Source organism: Molossus molossus, unplaced genomic scaffold (assembly GCF_014108415.1).
Source record: "Molossus molossus isolate mMolMol1 unplaced genomic scaffold, mMolMol1.p scaffold_m16_p_4, whole genome shotgun sequence".
NCBI classification, from domain to species: domain Eukaryota; kingdom Metazoa; phylum Chordata; class Mammalia; order Chiroptera; family Molossidae; genus Molossus; species Molossus molossus.
This window is the reverse complement of record NW_023425377.1, coordinates 105,692,369-105,715,332: the sequence shown is the minus strand read 5'-3', so window position 1 is coordinate 105,715,332 and position 22,964 is coordinate 105,692,369. Positions and strand designations below refer to the sequence as shown.

General features: G+C 42.8%; 1 protein-coding gene across 2 annotated transcripts in view; it reads left to right on the top strand.

Moving 5' to 3' along the window:
• The window catches only part of FAM160A1 (family with sequence similarity 160 member A1), a 205,110-nt gene that overhangs the window by 131,539 nt on the left and 50,607 nt on the right, over nucleotides 1-22,964 (top strand). For both annotated transcript variants that reach the window (XM_036241789.1, XM_036241787.1), the window contains 2 exons: nucleotides 7,271-7,429; nucleotides 9,740-9,826. In XM_036241789.1, coding sequence (XP_036097682.1) covers nucleotides 7,271-7,429; nucleotides 9,740-9,826 — 246 coding nt within the window. The remainder of the gene's footprint in view (nucleotides 1-7,270; nucleotides 7,430-9,739; nucleotides 9,827-22,964) is intronic.

Genomic DNA, 22,964 nt, shown 5'->3' with positions numbered 1-22,964 from the left:
CCTTTCCTTTGAGCTCTCTGGAAAAATAAAGCTTATCTTTTAATAAATGTTTATCTCTACAACACTGCTCATATCCAGCTCCTTCTTTTCTTTCTCATTCCTACCACTCTTGTTTCTAGACCCTAATGTGTCTCCCTACTTCGTTAGCATCTACCAAACTCACTATTTTACATCGTCAGATTAAACTCCTAAGAGAATTCTGATTTTGCTGTTTCATTGCTTAAATTTCTTCAGGAGCACTCCAGACTGTATATAGCAATTGTGGTAGGCAGAATAATGTTCCCTCCACCCACACCCAAGCTGTCTACATCCTAATCCTTGAGCCTGTGAACATGGCTAATAAGAAATTGACTCAGGATTTGAACCTGGGCAGTCTGACTCAAGGACCCGTGTGCTTAACTACTACCTTGTACATAAAATATCAAGACTTACTATGAAACACCAACCATAAAGAAAAGACTGGAATTAAATGAAAAAATAAACACAGATTGGGAGATCTGTGTATTGCAATACACATAACTACAAGTGATTGGTACCCAAAATATACAAAAATATTTGTAATGCTGCAAATTAATAAGAAAATAACACAACAGTGCATTAGAAAGAGGGGCAATGGATGTGAATGAACAATTCGCAAGAAGATTCCCAAAGCCCATATATGAACATATAAAAATATGCTCATCTTCTCTAGCATTGTAAATGCAAATCAACCCACGAAGAGATGCCAGATAATGCTTGTCCAAGTGGCTAAACAATTGGACATGGTAACACCAAATGTTGTCAAGGAACTCTGGAAAACAGGAACTCTTGAGAATGTAAATTGGTATAATAAATCAGGAGAGCAATATGGCAAATTTTATAAAATTGAATATTTGTGTGCCATGTGACCCTGCATCTTCTAGATACCTGTCCTAGGGAAGTCTGGCACATGTCTGCAAGGTACATGCATAAAGACATTCAATAGAATACTGATTTGAGGAAGAGAAAAATAGAAGTATATTAAGGGAAAGATAAATAAACTGGTTTGTTCTACATCAATGGAATACTACTCAGCATTCAAAATGAATGAATCACAGGTATTCACATGTAACTATATCTATTTGTGTGAATAACCTATAAGTCTAAAAACATGTTAAGTAAAAAAGGTAAGTAGCAAAGGTTACATAAAAGATGTTAGTATTTACATAAAATTTACGTAAGTTTTAAGACACAAAGTCTCAGTGTATGCTGTTTTTTGGATATATATGAATACAGTAAAAATACAAAAACAAGTACAGGAATAATATATACTAAATTCAAATCTGTGGTTACTTTTGGGAGTGAAGGAAGGAGAAGGGATAATAATTGGATTGGAGTAGGGTTTAGCTTTATTATGTTTTATTTTTTTGATAAAAATGAAGAGTGCCCTGAAGAAATTATGGGCAAATATTAAAATCTGTTAAATCTTGGGATGGCTTCTATTCTGTTATGTTTTATGTATTTGTAATATTTCATATTAAAAGTTTAAATTTATTAGGACTATAATAGAGCCCCTCTTTTTGTTTTAATCCTTACCCGAGGATATTTTTCTATTTATCTTCAGTTAGAGTGGGAGGGAGGGAGAGAGAGAGACATAGATATGAAAGAGACACATCAACCGGTTGCCTCCCACAGAACCCCGGCCAGGGCTGGGGACAAACCGCAACGGAGGTACATGCCCTTGACTGGAATCAAATCCTCGACTCATTGGTTCTCTGGCCGATGCTCTAACCGCTGAGCCAAACCAGCCAGGGCCTTATTTTTAATGTTTAGATTTTTACTTATGTTGTCAGCAGATTTTACTGAGTAATTATTGCTTTTATAAAAGTGTGTTTTCAAGCAATGTGCAGTTTGTTAAAATTGGAGGAAAAGCAACATCTATAGTTGACCTTATTTTCTAGAATGGAACACAGGGCTTCCTAGTGATAAGTTGCCCCCTCAGGATGGATCCCTTAATCTCATTTGTACCCAGTTTTCTATAATTACATCTGACAACATTATTTAAGAAAAGGGGGGCCTCTTTATGTTGAATATAAAAGCATACTCTATTAACCATCCAGCTAAGGATCACAATTGACAAAAAGCCTTCTCTAATTAGTATGACTGACAAAGTGCGTTAGCATCAGGTGTTGGGAAGAGTAATGACTCTTTCAGGAAACTAGACCACTTTTGGAAACTCCTGTTGGTGTAGTGGACAGGAAGGGCTTGCTGGTTCCTCCTCTCATCTCAAGATGTGCATTTCCAAGAAAAGGAGAATGAGGATACCCTAGGGAACGGTTCAGTTCCAACAAATGGTTGGGGACTCTATGACCTCGTCTTCTTTTGATGTTTTAAAATCAAATATTGATGATGACATCCTTGTCACTTGTTACTTATTGGCAAAAATAGAAGGCAGCGACACATAAATTCAGAAATGCACATTGAAGTAAGCACCCTTTAGGTACACAGCCGAGGGTAGAACATTATTTATCCCATATCTAAAATTTATGAGGCTTTTTATGTTGGCAAGGTGTATCGAATGGTCCCCACCAGGTGTTCTGCTGCTAGCTTCATACTAAAGCCATCTGCTAAAAATCTTTTTGTTTTTGCTAAAATTAACTGGGCACTGTTAGATGTCTCACGTGGAAGACGGACCTTCCCTGATGTTCTGTGCTGCGCACTGGGCACCTTTCTTCCCTCCACTGGACACATTGCTGTGTGTCCAGCGTGGTGGTCCTCTTTTCACATGGCATTATTTCCTGTAATCCTTGCAGCAACTCAGCGAAGAAGCTGCACTCGAGAGGACTTAATCACTGCCTGTAAATGGCAGAACCAGCTTCAACAACTGCGTTAGTCTGATACTAAAATCAATGGTCTCAACAACTACCATGCTGCTCTGCTTTCAGGGAAGTGGTTGCTATTTTAAAATTAAATAATTAATTAATTAATTAATTTATTTATTTATTATCCTCACCCAAGGACATTTTTCCATATTGTGTTCAGATAGAGTGGGAAGGAGAGAGAGAGAGAGAAACATCGATGTGAAAGGGACACATCGAGTGGCTGCCACCCACACGACCCAACCAGGGCCGGAGACAAACTGCAACTGAGGTACATGCCCTTAGCGGGAACCGAACCCGGGTCTCTCTGGACCGCAGGCCAACGCTCTAACCGCTGAGCCAAACTGGCCAGGGCATGTTTATTTTTTAAAATATGTTTTTATTGATAATTTTAGAAAAAGAGGAAGGGAGAGAGAGAGAGAAATGAATGTGAGAGAGAAACATCGATCGGCTGCCTCCTACATGCCCTCTACCAGAGATCGAGCCTGCAACCTGGGCATGTGCCCTGACTGGGAATTGAATCGGGACCTCTCAGTCCATGGGACACTGATCAATCCACTGAGCCACACTGGCCCGAGCAAAGTGGTTGCTTTTTAAATGATCTGTTATTATCCTTATAGTTTTATACGGTGATTAGTTTCTTTTAAGGAGACTCTTGAGAGAAAATGAATAAAAAATATTGGGTTAATACTTAAATGTATTAGGAATAAATATGTCTTATGATTACTTTTGTGTGGTCAGGATCAATGAAAGGCTAAAATTGTGGACGGGCATTTTATTTTTAATTAGCTGTTAAATATCTATTTTTAAATTAAGTTAAAAATGAAATTTAAAAGTAAATAGACTGTGCCATTAAACTCTTGGAAAAAGTGATCTGCAAACCTGTTGTTGCCGCCTCTCTCTTCCCTCATCCTGTTCCCACAGCACCCTCTGTATCCCTTTGTGTAGCAATCGTCTCTGTTGCATCTATTAGTTTATGCCCTCTCATCTCCCTCTCACCTGGTCTGACTTGTTCCCTTCTCTTTCTCTAGCCCCTGGGCCACAGTCGATGTTCTAGAGATACATGTGGATTGGGTGAATGAATCTGAACTCTGAGCAAAGTCTTAAAGAGTAGGATATAAATATGTAATAGTAAACATTTGGAATCTTGTTCTTCAGACTATGTAAGACTCTTTATTCTGCAGAATATTTTCTTCCTTGTTTCTTTGCCTGAAGAATAGAGCAAAGACGTTCTCTAGCCCCACTGGTAATGGCCAGAACGTGGTGCGACTCCATGTCCAGCTGTGGTACCGCACTGCCCTGGACAGACAGACTTCTGTTTGTATCTTAGCCATGCCGTTTTCAAGAATACTCTTTAGAAAAGTGAATATTAGGTGTGTATTATCTTTAATTACTGTCGCTGATGTATGTAATTTGAAGATTAATGTTGCTGTAATTATATTGATATACTAAATAGTTATTCCCAGCTTTTGAGTCAGACAAATTAAGCCCGTCTTTATGAATTCATCTTCAAAGCCTCAAAGTGGTTAAGGAATCGGGTGTATGCAGAATTAAAGCCTTTGTTCTGTGGTTAATTTAGCATGAGTTAGCAAATGTAATTGATTTTTAAAATGCAGCATCAAGGTTAGATTTCCCTTCAAGGAGAACTTTTGGTCTCTGTTCTCTCTTGGTAGAGGTTTCTAATTTATTACAGGCAACACACTCGGGTCACATTAAAAATTGGAATTAAAGTGATTGGTGTGGGGATGTTGAGAAGGAGTTAAGTACTTTAAATAGGGGACATTCTCCTTTGGGACCACAGATGCTTTGATTATGAAAAAGAGATAAATACACTATCTTGTTTACTGTTGTATTTTCTGTACTTACCCTAGTATCTGGCCTGAAGGTGCTTAGTAATTCTTTTTTAATGAGTGAGTGAATAAATGAGTGAATGAAGGTCACTAGGAAACAGAGCAGAGAAATGGACATAATCTTTTGATTTCTCCAATTTTGAAATGGTTCATCTGTTTCTCTTGATGCCCTTCCTCCTCCATGTGGGCTCCTACACCACATGACCTCCACCCCCACTTCCCACGGCATCATCTGGTTTCTCTGTGCTAAGGCCTCCAGGTTCCCATTTCTCAGGCCAGCCCTGTACTCTGTTGTCAAGCTGGGTGTGTTACTCATGGGAAGTACTGCAGGGTCTGATACTCCCCATACCTGCTGCACAAATCATCTGCACCTCCAGTGTGGACTGGATTGAACAGGTGGGGCCAGGTGAGATGGAGAAGACAGCCAGTCAACTAATAAATGCAAGAGTGGCAGTTACGCCCTGGCCGGTTTGGCTCAGCGGTTAGAGCGTCGGCCTGCGGTCCTGAGAGACCCGGGTTCGGTTCCCGCTAAGGGCGCGTACCTCGGTTGCAGTTTGTCCCCGGCCCTGGTCGGTTGTGCGGGTGGCAGCCACTCAATGTGTTCCTTTCGCATCGATGTTTCTCTCTCTCTCTCTGTTCCTCTCTCTCCCTCCCACTCTTCCTGAACAAAAAATGGAAAGGTGTCCTCGGGTGAGGATAAAAAAAAAAAAAAGAGTGGCAGTTACTACACAAAGGAATACAGAGGCTGCTGTGGGAACAGGACGAGGGAAAAGGAGAGGCAACAGTGGATGTGGAGATCATTTTTCCAAGTTTAACATACCTGGACTCACACCCCCTCTGGCTTTCTGTTTCAGATGCCAGGCACTATGGATTAGGTTGTCATATCTTATCTGTCTAATCCTCCCTTTCCTTCTCCCTCTGGTCTGTGTGGTTTGAGGTGCCATCTACACATGGATGGTTCCAGATCTCCGTCTCTAGTCTAGATCCCTCTCCTAAGCACCAGCACCACACAGCTGCTGACTGAACTCTCCAGTGGGATGTCCCTCTAGCTCTCTATCCTGGCCTCCAAAAACCCTGCAGGATCTGACTCCTGCTTACCTTGCCTGGCTCTTTCCACCTATAAGTCTACACTCCAATAACACTGCATTTCTCTTAGTTCCTGGAAGATGCCATCTTTTCTTTCTTCTTTGAGCTTTTTGTACATCCTCTGCTTAGAATATTCTTCCTTGCAACACTCTTTTTTGGCTATCTACTATTTATTCTTTAACTGCTGAGCAAAACTGGCCAGGGCATTTTCTTGTTTTTTGAGGTAGGCCTGTAGTGCTATGAACTACCCTCTCAGGACTGCTTTTGCTGTGTCCCATAGATTTTGTGTTTTTGAGTGTTCGTTTTCATTGGTTTCTAGGAAGTTTTTAATTTCTTCCTTGATCTCCTTAGTAACCCATTTGTTGTTTAATAACATGCTATTTAGCCTCCAAGTGTTTGAATGTTTTTGTGTGTTTTTATTGTAATTGAGTTCTAGTTTCATGCCACTGTGATCTGAGAAGATGCTTGATATGATTTCAATTTTCTTGAATTTGTAGAGACTTGCTTTATGTCCTAACATGTGATGTGTCTTTGAGAATGACCCACGTGCACTTGAGAAGAATGTATATTCTGCAGCTTTGGTATCACCAATTTTTTAATGACCAAGCTGGACAAGGTCATGGTTTTGAGTTCTCACTCACTCTCACTGACTAAGCAGAGACGCTGCCAGTTTAGGAACAAAGCCCTGAGGGAGGAATTAACCCTGTGAGTTTTGGGTTAATACTGGATCAATGCATGTCATGGTTCGCTTGCCCTCAATCCACCTCACACGTGAATGTCAAGTTGACTTCCTCCTCTCCTTTCCTTCCACTGTTGCATCAGCTCAGTCCACTGCAGCTCTGTTTGAGCTATTGTCATCATGTCTCAGTGACCTACAACCCCCAGTTCTGTTTTCTCGCTATCATTTGTGAAGAGCAGATTCAAGTGCTTTTTAAAGTGTAACTCTGCACGTACGTGTCAGTCATGACCTTTAACATGTTTGCAGAAATCCTTCTCATAAAGCCAGTCATGGTTCTTACCTGTGAGATCTTCCGCCCTGGATCGTGTGTCCAGGGCTTCCTCCCGTTGACTAGGGTGTGTGCCTTCTCTGTCGTGTCATTCAGCGTACGGCACTGTAATGCGTGTTTTATGAGTTTGCCCCTCTCCTGAACAGTTTGGGGGCAGGAGTCATGTTTTCTTCATCTTTGTATGTGTCTCCCTCTCTCCCCCATCCCTAGACCAGCATATGCCTGGTACATAAGAAATAAGCGACCTGTATCAACTACATACGTGTTACCCAAATACTCTGGGTGCTGCTGTTCCCTCTGCTGGAGTTGTCCTTCCCTGCTGGCTCCACCTGTGGCATCCTTCCTAGCTAGAGAAATACCCTCTCATACTTGAATACCTTGCTACTTCAAATGCAGTCTTGGGACCAGTGGCATTGCCTCTCCTGGGCGCTGTCCATTGCAGGTGAAGACTTGGGAAAAGAGCTGATTACATTTTCATTTCTGAACACAGGTGCTTGCAACTGGGCTCAGCGGTCTCTACTCTTCCCTGCCTACAAAGCTAGAAGAGAAGGGCGAAGAGTGGCACTGCCTTCTGAAGGACGACTGGCTCCTGCTCCCGTCCCTCGTCCAGTTCATGAACTCCCTGGAGTTCTGCAACGCCGTCATACAGGTACCGAGCTCCGCGCGGACCGCTCATGACGGCCCATCGAGACGACAGGCATTGCAAAGGAGTCGTTCAAACATTCCCGCTTTTATTGTCATGTTTATGGAATATTGATGCTGTACTTGAAGCAGACTGCACGTCCTTGAATGAGTCAAAATGTTAGTTTATGGTTTTCTGGGAAGTTTTAATTGAGAAAAAATAAGTAGATTTTCTTTAACTTCCTTATAAAAAATGTTAATTCTGTTTTGATTATCCACTTAACCATCAAAAATAAGTTCAATGCCTGAGTCATTAAATAGATATGTTTAGGCTTCTAAGTACTGCAAATTATACCACTTTTATTTCAAGGTCTTTTTGGGAGTCTACAAAGGAAAACACTTTATTGTACTTAATGGTGCATACTACATAAAGAATATTGTTATCCCAATTGAATTTAGAATAACTTAAGCATCTTCTTAGCAACACAAATTAAATTTGCTTTGAAATTGGCCTGCTTCAGGGAAAAAAACACCACTGAACTCTACTATATTAGGCTTCTTGATTAGATTTTTACTTTCAGATTTCTTGTTACTGTTTTCAATAAAAATCAGATTTCATATACATTTAAGGATGTTGTAGGTTTTCATCAAAAGATGTTTTATTTTTGTAGTGCATAAACATCACCTTAATATTGGATTTATTAAGAAATCACATTTTCTTCATGGTGATTGTAAGGTGAAAAATGTTAGTTATAATCTGTTTTTCTACCAAATAAAGAAATAGCTTCTGGAAGGAAATGCAAGTACATTACTTTGGTTCCCATCTCATTTTTATTGCTAAGTCAAAGGAAGTTTTATTTATATATAAGATAAGTGGATTACATCTTAAGTTCTTTTTTTAAAAAAAATATTATAGTCTATCAACATTTTCCTGCAGAAGTATATGGAAATAAAAGACATGGAACTATTAGTTTTTCCCCAAATGTACACACAGAGAGATTATTAGTAATTTAAATATGTAGCCTCACTTCCCTAGAAATTGCTTTTTATTTTATTTGACTTTTTTTGTTGTTGTTGTTAAGAAAGAGAAGTAAAGCTAACAGGTATGGTTAAGAACAGAGACGTGATATATTTCATACTATATTTTGAAATTGAGGCCATATACTTTTAAGATTTTTTTTTATTTTTATTTGGGGCTACTATTGAAAAGATTACTTATAAAAGATATTAGTGAGGGTGTGAGGGTGCTGTGGCTGGTGTGGCGCAGTTGGTTGGGTGTCATCCTGTGCACCCTGAGGTCGCCAGTTCGATTTCTGTCAGAGGACATGCTTGAGTTGTGGACTTGATCCTTGGTAGGGGGCATGCAGTAGGCAGCCGATTGATGTTACGCTCTCACATTGATGTTTGTCTCCTTCTCCCTTCCTCTCTCTCTAAAAATCAATAAAAATATTTTTAAAAAGATATTAGTGAGGATTATCCATGCTAAATATATTTTGTAAATCAAATACAGGGAGTCTTGTACCTCTGATAATGTTTTCTTTTTTTGAATAGAATCTATTTTTTTTTTTTATCCTCACCTGAGGACATTTTTGCATTTATCTTTAGATAGAGCAGGAGGGAGATAGGGAGAGAGAGAGGGAGGAAGAGAGAGAGCAAAATATCGACGTGAGAGAGACACATTGAGTGGTTGCCACCCACACGACCTCAACGAGAGCAGGGGCCAAACTGCAACTGAGGTACATACCCTTAGCGGGAATCGAACCCAGCCCTCTCTGGTCCATGGGCCAACGCTCTAACTGCTGAGTCAAACCGGCCAGGGCGAATAGCATCTAGTTTTTATGAAAAGGATTTCTAAATGCCTTCCTCCTAAATAAAATGAGTAGCAGAAAATGCATCTTTAAAATGAGAACATTTTTTTTTTCAGCCAGGAAATAAATGTATTTAATTGACTATTTTCACAGTTATTAATTTTTCAAATTAATCACAAGTTGAGATGGGACATAGATGAAATTATGGGGTAAAAATTATGCTTTCCAGTTTGTGAATTTTATATTTTGACTTCTTATACATCTTTAGTCTATTTTTTTTTTTCAAATAGAAACTTAATATTACCAGTTTTTAAATTTTTATTTGCAAATCCAAGCTATTTTTACTGGAATAAACTATCTGAAAAAATTCCATGGTAGTTTGAAGTCTGAATTATTTGTTAACTATGAAGTAAATGGCCAAAATTTGGATTTCTGTTTTGAATTCCAGATATACACAGCAGTGCTTGATTTTTAAGAGACCTAAAAATTGAATTCTTTGTAATTTTCATAACTACTTGTTTCTCTCTTAGGTGGCTCATCCCTTGATTCGTAATCAGCTTGTAAATTATATTTACAATGGGTTCTTGGTACCAGTCTTGGCTCCTGCTCTCCATAAGGTCAGTGACTGGCTGATGTAATCTTTGATCTGTTTGTAGTACAGCCGATGGAAATGGAGGAAGGCGAAGATGGTGTAACTGACAGAACCGAGACTTTAGCCTTAATTCTTGCTCCACCCACATTCCTTAGCCCTATCAAACACAGACCTTAACAGTGGTGATAGCTTAAGTTGGATGGGATCCATTTGGTGTCACTGAAGACCATAGTTTGAATGTTAAGATAGTCTAAACCGTCCTGGCCAGTTTGGCTCAGCGGTAGAGCGTCAGCCCGCACACCAGAGTCCTGGGCTCGATTCCAGTCAAAGGCACATTTCTCAGTTGTGGTTCAGTCACTGCAGGAGGCACCCAATCGATGTGTGTCTCTCTCGTTGATGTTTCTCTCTCTTTCCCACTCTATCTGAAGGTAAAAATGGAAAAAAGTATCCTTGGGTAAGGATTAAAAAAGACAGTCTAAACCAAGATTGGCAAACAGACCGACCCTGTGCCTACTTAGTTCATGGATGGTGGACACTTGGAATGCCCTGTTAAGCTGTCCTCCAAGGCCAAGACTGGCATGGGGGTGCAAGGTTTACTGTGGATGCAGAGAAGGCCCTGGTGGCAAAAGTCCCATGGATTTGCCATTTCTTAGAACACAATTTTTTATTTTAAAAACTTTGTGACAGCAAACAATGAAAGTGCAGCCAAGTTGAGGCCCTGTCCAAGGTTGGCTGTCTCATTAGCACCAGTCTGAATTCCCTGTGACACTCCCATTTTGTGTAATAAGTCAACTGATAGCTTCTCCATTGTGAGCTGTCAGGAGACATCTATGGACCTAGAATTCTAATTTTAAGTTTTCTTTTCTTCTCTTCTCTTTTCTTCCTTTCTTCCTTTTGTTCCCTTTTCTCCCTCCCTTCTTTTTCCCTCCCTCCCTTCCTCCCTCCCTCCCTTCCTTCCTTCCTTCCTTCCTTTTTCTTTTCTTCATTAAGTAAAGAGACATATGCAGTATCTAGTTCAAGAGGGTCTTTGTCGAGTTATTGGAATCGCCAGCCTTGGTCAGGAGAGAATCAAGGAACTGCCTATCACATACTTCTTGATGGGCCGCTTGTCTTTCTGGATGGGTCCTCATTTCACAGAACCTGAGATGACCCGATTGTGTGATTTTGAGGCCTGGCTGTACACACTGATGGGAGTTCTAGTTTAGAGCGGCAGGCCCCCACCAGCCACCCCCAAACTGCCAAAGTATTTCATTTTGAGGAGATGTTGCCTTGAGGCGTTCCACCGCAGATGCTGTGGGTGTATTCCACGTCCAGCAGGCCCTTCTGCACGCTCGTCTCAGAGCAGCAGGTCTCGGTAGACGGTGCTCCGACCCCCCACTTAGTACCTTCTGAGCTCAGTGCAGCGTTTTCCACACCAGCAGGGTACTTGCTCTGATGAGGGTTTTTGTGTTACTTCTAGTCTCGAGAGGTAATCTTGGATGTGGTTTGAACATCAAAATATGGAGGTTTCCAGGTTATTTTAGCGATTTATGGGCACAAAGGGACCAAGTCTTTGAAATTAAAAATGTCTTGTAAAATATGGAACATATCTTTGAAAACTACACACCTTGTATTTGTGTCCAGGGTGTCTTCCTGTTAGTGTCCTGCTGTTCTGGGGCTGGGGTGGGTGTCTGGAAGTGGACGTCTAAGCCTGTGCATGGACTTTTCCTCTGGAGGAATCAAGCGGTGCTAGTGAAATCCTCTGGCAGTAATTACCCATATACTCTCTCACACATTTAGGCTTGCTTCCACATTTATTCCCATCTTTTCCCTCATTAACGGGGTGAAAGAAAATAATTTCCCAAGTCATTGTCATCGTAGCTATAATTATGAAATTATTATTTATTCAGTATATTTTGTTATGATTAGCATACCTTAGTGTTACAAATATTAATGATAACTCTTTATCCATAATTGAGGATGAGACCCCCCTCCCCCCAGAGAGCCGCCATGAGGCCGTGTGGTCCTTGTGCTTCTCCATAGCACTCTGCACAGTGCAATCAAGTCATTGAACGTGCTTGGTGTCGATCTCCACAGGTTTGCCTGCTTCCTGAGGGTGGAATTTGCACTTGTTTTGTTCACTGGGGTATCTTCAGTGCCGAGCGCAGTGCCTTAGAGTTAGAGGCTGGGTAAACAGCACGCAAATGGAATGACGTTTGTCAGAGTGCCAAGCGGAGTGTTTGCACTTGGCACATTCCCAGACAGTGGTTCATAGAGAAGAATAATAGCTCTTTACATATATTAATTAATATTGTTCTCAGTAAGGCCCATAATTAAAATGAGATTTCAAAAATCATGAAGTTATTTTAATACATGCTTATTGTGAGAAAAAAATACAGTTAATATTGAGTATACCCAATGCAAAGTGAATGTTACCATATTAGATTTCCAATCCCTAATTAAGATTCCTTAACTTTTTTTTTTTTTTTTTTTTTTTTTTTTTTAATCCTCACCCGAGGATATTTTTCCATTTTTTGTACAGATAGAATGGGAGGGAGAGAGAGGAAGGGAGAGAGAGTGAGAAACATCGATGTGAAGGGACACATCGAGTGGCCGCCACCCGCACGACCAACCAGGGCCGGGGACAAACTGCAACCGAAGTACGTGCCCTTAGCGGGAACCGAACCCGGGTCTCTCCGGACCGCAGGCCGACGCTCTAACCGCTGAGCCAAACTGGCCAGGGCAAGATTCCTTAACTTTTATTCATCGTGAACCATTTCTCCCAGGACAGTTGAGTGACTAGAGAGAATATTTCCTCCTTAATTTATTTTTCTTCCTTGCTCTTTGCCTTTTTATTTTGTTTGTGTTTTTATCATTTAGAATTAAAGGCTCAGGAAGGAAGTGTGCCTGGGGGTGGGGGGAGATTAACAGACTTTCCTCTGGCTCTTGGCTTCCTACGTGGTGATGAAGAAAAGAGCCTTTTATGAAGGGTAGGACAGGGCTCAGAAGCAGATGAGGAAAGATGTCCAGAACTGGGTGACTCTTGTGGCGTTCCCAGTGGGAGCAGTCCCATGCTGTGGCCTGTGTCCTCTCCTTTGATGTGGAAGAGACACCCACGGGTCTCAAGTCTACTGCAGGGCCTCTGTCCATAGTTTCACATTCTGGGTCTCTTGCTTTGACGGAAGAGCCTTATTTAATACCCTAAGTAAATTTCCTTGGGTGCTATCTCAGCCCCCAGTTTATGCAAAATATGCTCATTACCTGCCATCAGTGTAGGGAGTTTGCAGAGGTGAATTTAGTCCCTCTGTCTTATACATAATACAAATAAATTCGTACTTAAAAACTTGACCACATCACAATCAATACTCCTACACAATATCTCCGCAGTGTTTCTTAATGAGAGCTGAAGTCATTACAAAGGGTTGTGGGTAGTAAAGGATGGCGGGGGACGGGGACTTGACAGGTAAACACTGTCTCCACCTCTCCTCTTCCCACTCTGTATGTTTAAGGTAATGCCTCCTGTGCCAGCTGTCCCGCTGTGTGCCCTCTTCATCCAGTGCTGTGGGGTGGCCAGTGATTCTCCGGTGTTAGCACAAAGGGGTATCTGGTGTGCTTTTACAGGGCTCCATAGTTTTTTGTAGTGTGAATATACAGGTCTGCAATTCCTTATTCACAACTCAAAAATGCAAACATCTCTGAAAACTGAAATTTTAAAATGATTGGCATGGCGGCCCAGCCCTTTGCTGGACTCTGGCAGCGAACCCGTCCCTGAACTGCCCCGAGGATGTTTTTATCTCACTCGTGTTCATATCTGTATGTTATATGGAAGAAATATTAATGTATTTGATTGTGGAGTTCTGCTCCAGATCTGCTGGCTTATGTCAGATATGGCAGATGCAATGTTACTTTTCTAAAATGCATGGGCTCCAGGGTTTGTGTTTTTTTTTTGTTTTTGTTTTTTGTGATGTGTGCCCCTAGCAGGAACCGAACGCAGGACTCTCTGGTCGGCAGGCCGACGCTCAACCGCTGAGCCAAACTGGCCAGGCTGGGCTCCAGGGTTTTGGATAAGAGAATGGAAGCCTATTTTGGACATTTAGGGAAGGATACATTTTTGGAGATAGGTTAAAATCATACTTTATAAAAGTTATATTAAAGAAAATGGTACCAAGTTATTATAGGTCATTTAGGAATTAGATCTAGCCATAGCTGAGGACATCACATTGTACAAAAATAGTTATTTGTGACTTTAATGGGACAGCCCTCATCTGGCATGAGCTAGTTCTGTTGTCTCTGTATGTTTGATTGATCACAGCTAAATTTTCAAGGCTGCATGTTCATTGGTACGGTTTTATTAGTCTGCATTCTCAGTAGAGTGGGTGCCCAGATAGTGTTGAATGTGCAAGGATTTTGCTAGAGGAAATGCTGGTAAGAGAGAAAATAGGCGACAAGGCGGGAAAGTTGTCAGACTGCAGTGCAAATGTGACCCCAGATGAAGGAGAGGGTGTAAGGTTGACTGGAGTGTCCTGGACTGCTATGCAGAGGCCTGTGTCTCCCAGGACCAGGTCTGCAGAGCATCCTGCTGCACCCAGTCCTGGGCTGTGAGCAGACCTGTGGGAGGTGTGGGAGGATTTCCGTGTAGCCACAGGAGCCCTTGTCACTTACGCTCCCTGTATTGGAGGTCTGGGAGGGGCGTTCCCATGGCCACCGTATCTTCAGGGGGTTGATTTCCATCGTTTTCCTGATTATAAATGTCAGAAAGATAGACCTATATTTTTGCTCAATTTACAGACTTCATTTTTCTGTGCAGAATATTCAGGAGTCAAATGCTCCCCTCATGCATGGGGTGGTTTGGTCAGGATTAACTTGAGAAGAGAACTTCCTGCATCAGTCACTAGGCTGATGCTCTATAGTCACAAACACCACCAACATCTCAGGGGCTGAAACAACAAATGGCTTTGTGTTTGTTCACACAGCTTGTCCATCTTGGGGTGTGGAACGAGCAGCTTGTAGGTCTCGTCTCCACGATATCCTCACTCAGGGACTCGGTCGATGGAACCTTCTCCATCTGATATCACTGGTCGTAATGTCAGAGGGCAGAGACCGTAGTGGATGCCCCACTGGCTTCCGAAGCTCTTGTCTAGAAGCGACACATCATTTCTGTTCACATGTCCTTGTCTAAAGCAATGCAAATCACCTGGCCACATCCGACCCCAGAGGGCAGTGCAGTTTCATTTTTCCCAGAAGGGGAAGTTTAGAATGCCATCATTAGCCCTAATGACTATAATACATATTTTGTCAGTCAGGGCCCCGGAAGGAACAGACGGCATCAGATCGGGTGGTGAGGGGACTCTTTACAAGAGTATGATGTTCCAGTGATCTCGTGCTGTGGGATAAGCTGCCCCTAAACTTAAAGACTGAAACCATCATTTGTCATTAGCATAAAACACAAGTCTCTGGTTCACGAATCAGGGCAGGGCACAGAGTGGGCAGCTCATTTCTGTTCCATGAGGTCTGGGACTCGGCTGGGATGAGTACAGTGGCTGGGGCCTGAATAGCTTGGGGCTGGATGGCTCTCTCTGCCTCCCTCTTTCCACAAGGCCTCTTCATGGGGCTAGCTTGGGCTTTCTCACAGCATGGCCGCCTAAGGTAGATGGACTTCCTATATGTGGGTTGAAGACTCCAAGAGACAGGAAGTAGAAGCTGCCATTCTGGAGACTGAAACGGTGTTATTTCTGTCATATTTTATTTTTCGTAGTAGTCACAGATCCCACCCACTTTCAAGAGGGGAGGACATAGATCTCAATTTTTTTTTTTTTATCCTCACCTGAAGACATTTTTCCATTTTTTGTTTAGATAGAGCAGGAGGGAAAGAGAGGAAGAAAGAGAGAGAGAGAGAAACATCGACGTGAAAGGGACACATCGAATGGCTGCCTCCTCTTGGATGGCCCTGACCCAACGGGGCCAGGGACAAACTGCAACCAAGGTATGTGCCCTTAGTGGGAACTGAACCCAGGTCTCTCTGGACCGCAGGTTGACGCTCTAACCACTGAGCCAAACCGGTCAGGGCAGATCCCACTTCTTGATGACAAGACTATCAAAGAATAGGTGGCCATATTCTGGGCTGGTTTACCGTGGTTACCATCCCTAGGACTGGATGTGTTTGTTAAGGTTCAGAGAATTACATATCAAAAGGGCTACCTGATAAGAACCATGAACTCTGTCATGGGTCGCAACCAAACTGAGGCAACCCGTCGGAGAGGAAGTCAGTGGAATAAAATAAGCAGTAAAACTTCATTCTCCTTCCTTCCTCTGATGTCCTGCTGGCCTCCCATTAGGTCAACCCAAATGAGAACCAGGTGGCAAGGGAGTCATGGGAAAAAGGTGGTCCGTACAGGTCTGCTGGGGCTCAGGGTAAAAAGATGGAGGGGCAAAGGGCAGGCTTCCAGCCACTTACCAGGGTCAGCATTTTCAAGTATTAATTAGCATGTATAGATGGCATCTATAGAGTGTGTTTGGACATGTAAACTGTGGTTTAAAATGTTCTGGAAATACATATGGGAGTCTGCTTTTTATAGTTTATAGTTACTGCCCAGTTCTATGTATTGATCCTTATACTTTGGAACCAAAAATCAGTTAGACTTGAATGTGACTGGCAAATATACTAACAACATACAAGACACGAATGTTTTCTCTTACTCTGCCTTCAAGGACCAGCTTAAATCTCCCTCCCTCCCTCAGCTGTCCCTGACTTTGGGGGTTCTGGGCTTCTCTTTTCTAGAATTGGTAGCTCTTAATGTCCATGTCAGGCATTTTGCACTGAGCATGTGCTTTTTTGTATTGTTTGGTGTATTGTTGGTATTTGACTCCGTGTCCCCACCTGGAAGTCTGTGTCTGTGGTTCCCAGTGGAAGGAGCCCTGGGGCTTGTGGGTGCGCTCACAGGGACGCTGCCAGACAAGTTACGTTTATGAGGGACACACATTGACATCTGTCAGATGCGGAGTGAACTCCTGGCTTGAAATAGTGCAGTTTCAGCACTCAATACACATTTCTTTCAATGTGCTTATACCTTTGCAGAGCTCAGTTTGCGGTGGGTACTGTGCTGTAAAGCAAATACAGCTGGAAATCGGCGTGGGGCCGGGGGTGAGGTTGGCAGTGTCCAGTCTGACTCTTAGGTTTGTGTGCAGCAGGAGTTGAGCTGTTAGGACTTAACTACGTATTATTAAGTTTTTCGGTCTTAAATACTGAATGAATGGGATGCTTGGGTATTTCTTTTGACTTCTGGGTGCTATGGAAAATTTACTGATATACTGAAGGTACCATGGACTGAAAAGTTTTAGAACCACTGGTCTGTGAGTATGCTTCCTTATGCCTCTAGAGCACGGTTCAGCCAACTAGGATCTGAAGGTCAAATCTGTGTGTTCTTAAGTTAAGAATGGTTTTTATAGTCATCAAAAGATAAATAGATAAATAAAATGTAACACACACACAATGGAATATTATATAGCCTTTAAAAGGAAGGAAATTCTGCCCTGGATGGGTAGCTCAGTTGGTTAGAATGTCATCCCAATAAGCCAAGGTTGCAAGTTTGATCTTGGGTCGGGACACATATAGAAGCAACCAATAAATGCATAAATAAGGGGAACAACAAATTGAAGTCTCTCTTTCTCTCTCTACTTCTCTATTCTCTCCTTCTCACCCTCACTCTCTCCCCCTTTCCTTTCTCTCTAAAATCAATTGAAAAAAAAAAGAGCTGATTAAAAGGAAGGAAATGCTGGCACATGCTACAATGTGGATGAAATTTGAATTGTGCTGAGTGAAATAAGCCTGTCGCAAAATGGACAAATAGCATATGATTCCACTTATATGAGGTCCCTAGTGTAGTCATAGAGACAGAACAGAGCAGTGGTTACCAGGCTAAGAGGAGGGGTGATAGGAGTTACTGTCTAATGAGTACAATTTCAGTTCCACGGGATGAAAAGAGTTCTTGTGGTTGGTGGCACAATCATGTGAATGTACTTAACACTACTGAACTGTGCACTCAAAAATGGTTAGGGTGGCGCTGGTTGGTTTGGCTCAGCAGTTAGAACATTGGCTGGTGGACCAGAGAGGCCTTGGTTCGGTTCCCGCTAAGGATGCATACCTCAGTTGCAGTTTGTCACTGGCCTCGATTGGGGTCATGTGGTGGCGACCACTCCATGTGTCTCTCTCACATCAATGTTTCTCTCCCTCTCTCTCTCTCCCTCCCATTCTATCTGAAGATAAGTGCAAAAGTGTCCTCGGGTGGGGATAAAAAAAAGAAAAAATGGTTAGGGTGGTCAGTTTTGTATTGTGAGTATTTTAACACAATTCAAAAAGAAAGGCATATACGACAGAATGACAAACCCTAAAATATTTACACTTTGGCCCTTTGCAGAAAATGTTTGCTGAGCCCTGCTCTGGAGGGTGGCACGGTACCCTGTGTATTTGAGGTGATCCATACTTGTTTGTAGATGATGCTAATAGTGGAAGGAAGTCCCCGGTCAGAAAGAGATGGCCTAGGACTATCAAGTCCTTTTCCTTCCTTGTTCTGAGTGCAGTGATCAGGCTGAGGAGCAGCAGACAGAAACAGAAGTGAGTCGGGCTGACTGGCTTTGCCACTAGCTTGGGAGCGTCTGTATCCAGGTGTCTAGGGGTCCGGGGCTGGCGGGAGACCAGCAGACAGTGGCAGCAGCTGCCGAAGATGGCTCCAGCAGGGACAGACGGGGGACTGGAGGGTGTCTGAAGGGGAAAGAGGTGCATAAATAACTCCCTGGGCTCAGCCATATTATTCTGTCACGTGTCTTGTAAACTAAGAGGGCCTTCTGTTTTGTGAGTTATATTGGCTCCTTTATTGGGAGATTGATAAAAAATTAAGGAAGAAATTTGGGGCTACCTGTTGAGAGCGGAGGCATCGAGGGTGTTGGAACAAAGGCTGGATGGAAGGAAAAGCAGTCATACACCATCCTTTTCTGCAGGCAGCTCACAGGCATTCACAGTAAAAACCGTGACCTCAAAAAAGCCTGCTCCTCTGGTTTTTGCAAAGAGCAGAGAGCTGTATTTCATACAGCAAATGATTCCATGTATGTGTGCCTGGAAAACCAGAAGCAAGAAAATTACCAGAAAAACCGATTTTCTCACCATCTCTTGTGTGCTGAAACCATGCCGGAGCAGTCTACATGGGCAGAATCATTGCACACATTTCCTTAAAAGCATGTGTGCTGGGTTCCTATAAGCCACGATGGAGCCCATTTGTTTTACAATCTTGTCTTCCACACACACACATACATATTCATGAGCAGTATCCTGTGAGCTCAGTAATTCATGGCTTATTGACTTAGGTTGATGGATGGAAGTTTTTTGGGGACTAGGGAAGAAAAGATGGAAATTTTGAGAGGCTGGGAGCAGCCACACTTGTGAGTTGCCTGCTTGCTATTAATGTGTCTGTGAGTGGAATGGTGAACTAGAATCCTTTTTGGAACCCCGTTGGGCTGTCACTAACTAGGGAGGGTTTTGACTTGTAAGCCCTGCGAGACTAGTGACTCAAGATTTTTAAGAGCAATTAAATACAATCTTCAAATGATCACCATTAATAAATGTTAATGAGCTACAATTGGGTGCTGAGTTTTTTTTTATCCTCACCCGAGGACATTTTTTTTTCCATTTTTTACTCAGATAGAGTGGGAAGGAGAGAGAGGAAGAGAGAGAAACATCGATGTGAAAGGGACACATCGAGTGGCCGCCACCCACACGACCCAATCAGGGCCGGGGACAAACTGCAGCCAAGGTACATGCCCTTAGCGGGAACCGAACCCGGGTCTCTGTGGACCGCAGGCTGACGCTCTAACCGCTGAGCCAAACTGGCCAGGGCTGGGTGCTGAGTTTATGGGAGGAATACCTAAGCCCGTCTGTCCTGCTGTGTTCAGTCTCCAGTAGAACGAGCAGAGCAGTCTGCCACCTGACTAAGCTCCACCTCTCTCCGTCTTTCCTCCTCCATCTCTGGTCTGGGAGATGGTGGAGGGGCTTCTGCGTGGCCAGAGGGTGGAGACAGGTCCCTTCCTGGCTCCTCGGGCAGACTTCTGGTTGCACCTTTTGGATGCTGAGCATGTTGGTGTTCTTTGTCACTCTGCTGTCTTCTACGTCACGTTCTGATGAAAAACACCTTAAAGTTTTAGGTCCAGTTACCACTAATGCTGTAAAATTTCATTGACCAGGTCATTCCTTTCAGCAGGAAATTGGAAGGAAGAAGGAGTCACAGCTGTGGAAGTAGGATGCCATCTTGGCCCTGGCATTTTGAAATTGTATTTTTCCAATTTGGTGGTTCTTTGCTCAATCTGTTATAGTTTTTCTTGAGTTGTGGAGGTCCCCACTAGACTCCAGCTCTGGGGAGAACCATACTAACAACTGTAGTAGGATAGTGTTTCTACTTATGTATTTCAGTAGTTTGCTTTTTAAAACCCGTTCTCTAGACTGTTGACCCAAGATGTTTGAGCACGAAAGGCCCCTGAATGTTGTCCTACTCTGTGTTCTGCTAGCTCCTTATTCTGTGTCCTGTGATGATGTTGGGTTCTCCCTGTTCATATGATCTAGGTTTATTACCATGCCTGGAATAGACCAGTCACGTAAATGATTCTGTCCTCCGCATTGCCGAAAGCATGCCCGTGTGCCCACCTGGCCACAGGCTGCTGGTCTGGCGCCAAGGGAAAAGGTCTCAAGGATGCCCTGGAGAAGTCACGCTGTTTCCCATAGAAGCTGCAGCTGTTGTCTCCCAGCCTCGGGCAGGCTGCTGTGGGCTCCAGGGTAGGGAGGTGCTCCCTCCCTTCAGGGCACCTGGCAGCTGGGGAAAGGCTGTGGATGCCTGAGCTCAGCAGGAGAGCTGATTCACCTGGTGCCGCCTCAAGTTTCTACTGTGTTGTGGTTCCCACTGGATGCTAGAAATCCAGATGTGACCAAGGAGCTGGGATGGCAGTAGCAGGGCCCAAACAGTCGTCCTGTCTCCTCAGTTACCTGGAACTTAGAACAGTACCGCGGAAGCAGAGAGGCCACGGAACAGATACAAGGATCACTGTCGTCCGTCAGTAATGGCAGTTGAAGGAGGTAATTAAAAGGCCCAGTCCCGCCGCGGGCCTGCAACTATGTAACATGGATCGGCAGTAGCTCCATTAAACTTGGTTGAAAAATTATATTAAGCAGGCCAGCTCTAGACAAGCTAAATTAATAATTGTTCTATTCAATGAGAGCCAGCTATTAAGTAGACCTAGAAGATTCTAGTGACAGTTATAAGAGTCTTTGACTTGAAATACTTGACTTATTAATTGAAAACTGAAAGTTAGTGTGTGCCATCTAATATATCCAATTAATGCATTATATTTGAATAACACAATTTTGGGAAGCAGTACAGCTTAACATTTTAAAAAATGGGGTTTGAGATTAGAGAGACCTTAGTTTGAGTTCTGACTCTTCCCTACTTAACTGGCAATATGACTGTGGCAAGTTCCTTCATCAGTGTGTATATATTATCTACCGGTTATAATACCTATCTTAATGGGTTCTTGTGACGAACAAATGAGATACTGCATTTAAAGTGCTTATTGTCTCTGGCGCTCAGTACTAAATGTGTATTACCTATTAACCAGCTGAGTCTCTGAAATGAAACATCCCTCGTATGATAAGGTGTATTACTGGACAGTGAATTTTATACCACTTATAGTGCTATAGTATTTGATTTTAGATAATATGCTCATTGTTCCTTAACACATTTTTACATTATTTCATAGACAGCACAATTCTGGATTTACTCTTTCCTCATTGCTCTCAGAATGTGATGTCAACTCAGTTGTTCCCAGAATTATTTTCCTATTTATTCTAATTCTCAGTGCCAGAGATTCTCAAACCTAAATATGCAAAGACAATTACCTGGGCACTGCTTAGATGGGAACTCCCGACGACTGGAGATTCTGAGCTAGTCGGTCGGCTGGAGTGAGCACTCTGGCCGGCACCCGGCTGCGCGGAGGACCTGCGTCCTTCTGCCAGTGCTCTGGCTCTGTATGCGCTTTCATGGGATGAGGATGCAGATGACGTGGGTCCTAGTTCTGTGTGTGATCTCCAGGGTCTTAACCCAATTAAGGATCCAGGTTTTTTATTTGGAGTAACTCCACTGTGTTAGCCTCCCAAGACTGATGACCATCAGATGAGGTAGATGAGAGCCCTTTGGGAAGCGGTGGAGCCTTTTCCAGATGAGTAGGGTATAAGAACATGGACAAGGTCTGCCCTGTTTCCCTCTGGAGCTGTTCTAGCCATCAGAGCAGATGACATAGGTCAAAATACTTTTCAAAATTTAAGGACTTAGTAGTAGTAGTGTCTAAAGGTGAGGAGTGGGAGGAGATTGTTGGGTTCTTATCTAAGAATGTTTCTGCCCCTGATGTGTATACAGTATTTGATTGAGGGAAGTACCTCCCACTGTTCAGGATGCTGGAAAAGTGCTATTGTTCCTATGAAGCAACTCTGCTCTCCTGTGTGATGCTGTCAAGATATGTGGACAGTGGGTGATGTCAGTATGATAAAAACTCAGACGGAAATGTTGTCACCTTGGCAGTGGGAATACAGGCCACTCACTGATGTCCTGTGTACCCGAGCATATTATAAGGCATCACTGTTCTACTCCTGACCCAGTCCCACCAGAGCCTCGGCACTGTGGGCAGAAGGGAAAACAATGCTCCTTGTAACTGGAGGTTACACAGTAAAGGAGGTGTTGCCAGTTGACTGGAACCTTATTACTTTTTTTCACTTTCCACAGTCTAGGTTATTAAGTGGAGAGATGATTGACACAGATGTTTAGATCTATATACAAATATGTTTCCCATCATCAATATATAGAAAAGCCTAAGAGAGTCTGTTGTTATCCTAGAGCTGTCACATGTGGGCCAACTGGGCACATAATGAAATGTCTATTATTTCTTGTGGAAAGCCTCTGAGAATGTGGAAATAGATTATAACAGAAGCTATTGGAACCCTCACTGCATTTTTTTCCTAAAGAAAACCCTGTAATTAATATCTGAGGTCTCATGCTAAGCATCTAGCCTACTGGAAGCCCTGTATCTGAATATGTTGTAGACAGAGAAGGCACATAGTGTGCATTCAGCTGAAACTTGGGCATATTGTTATGGGA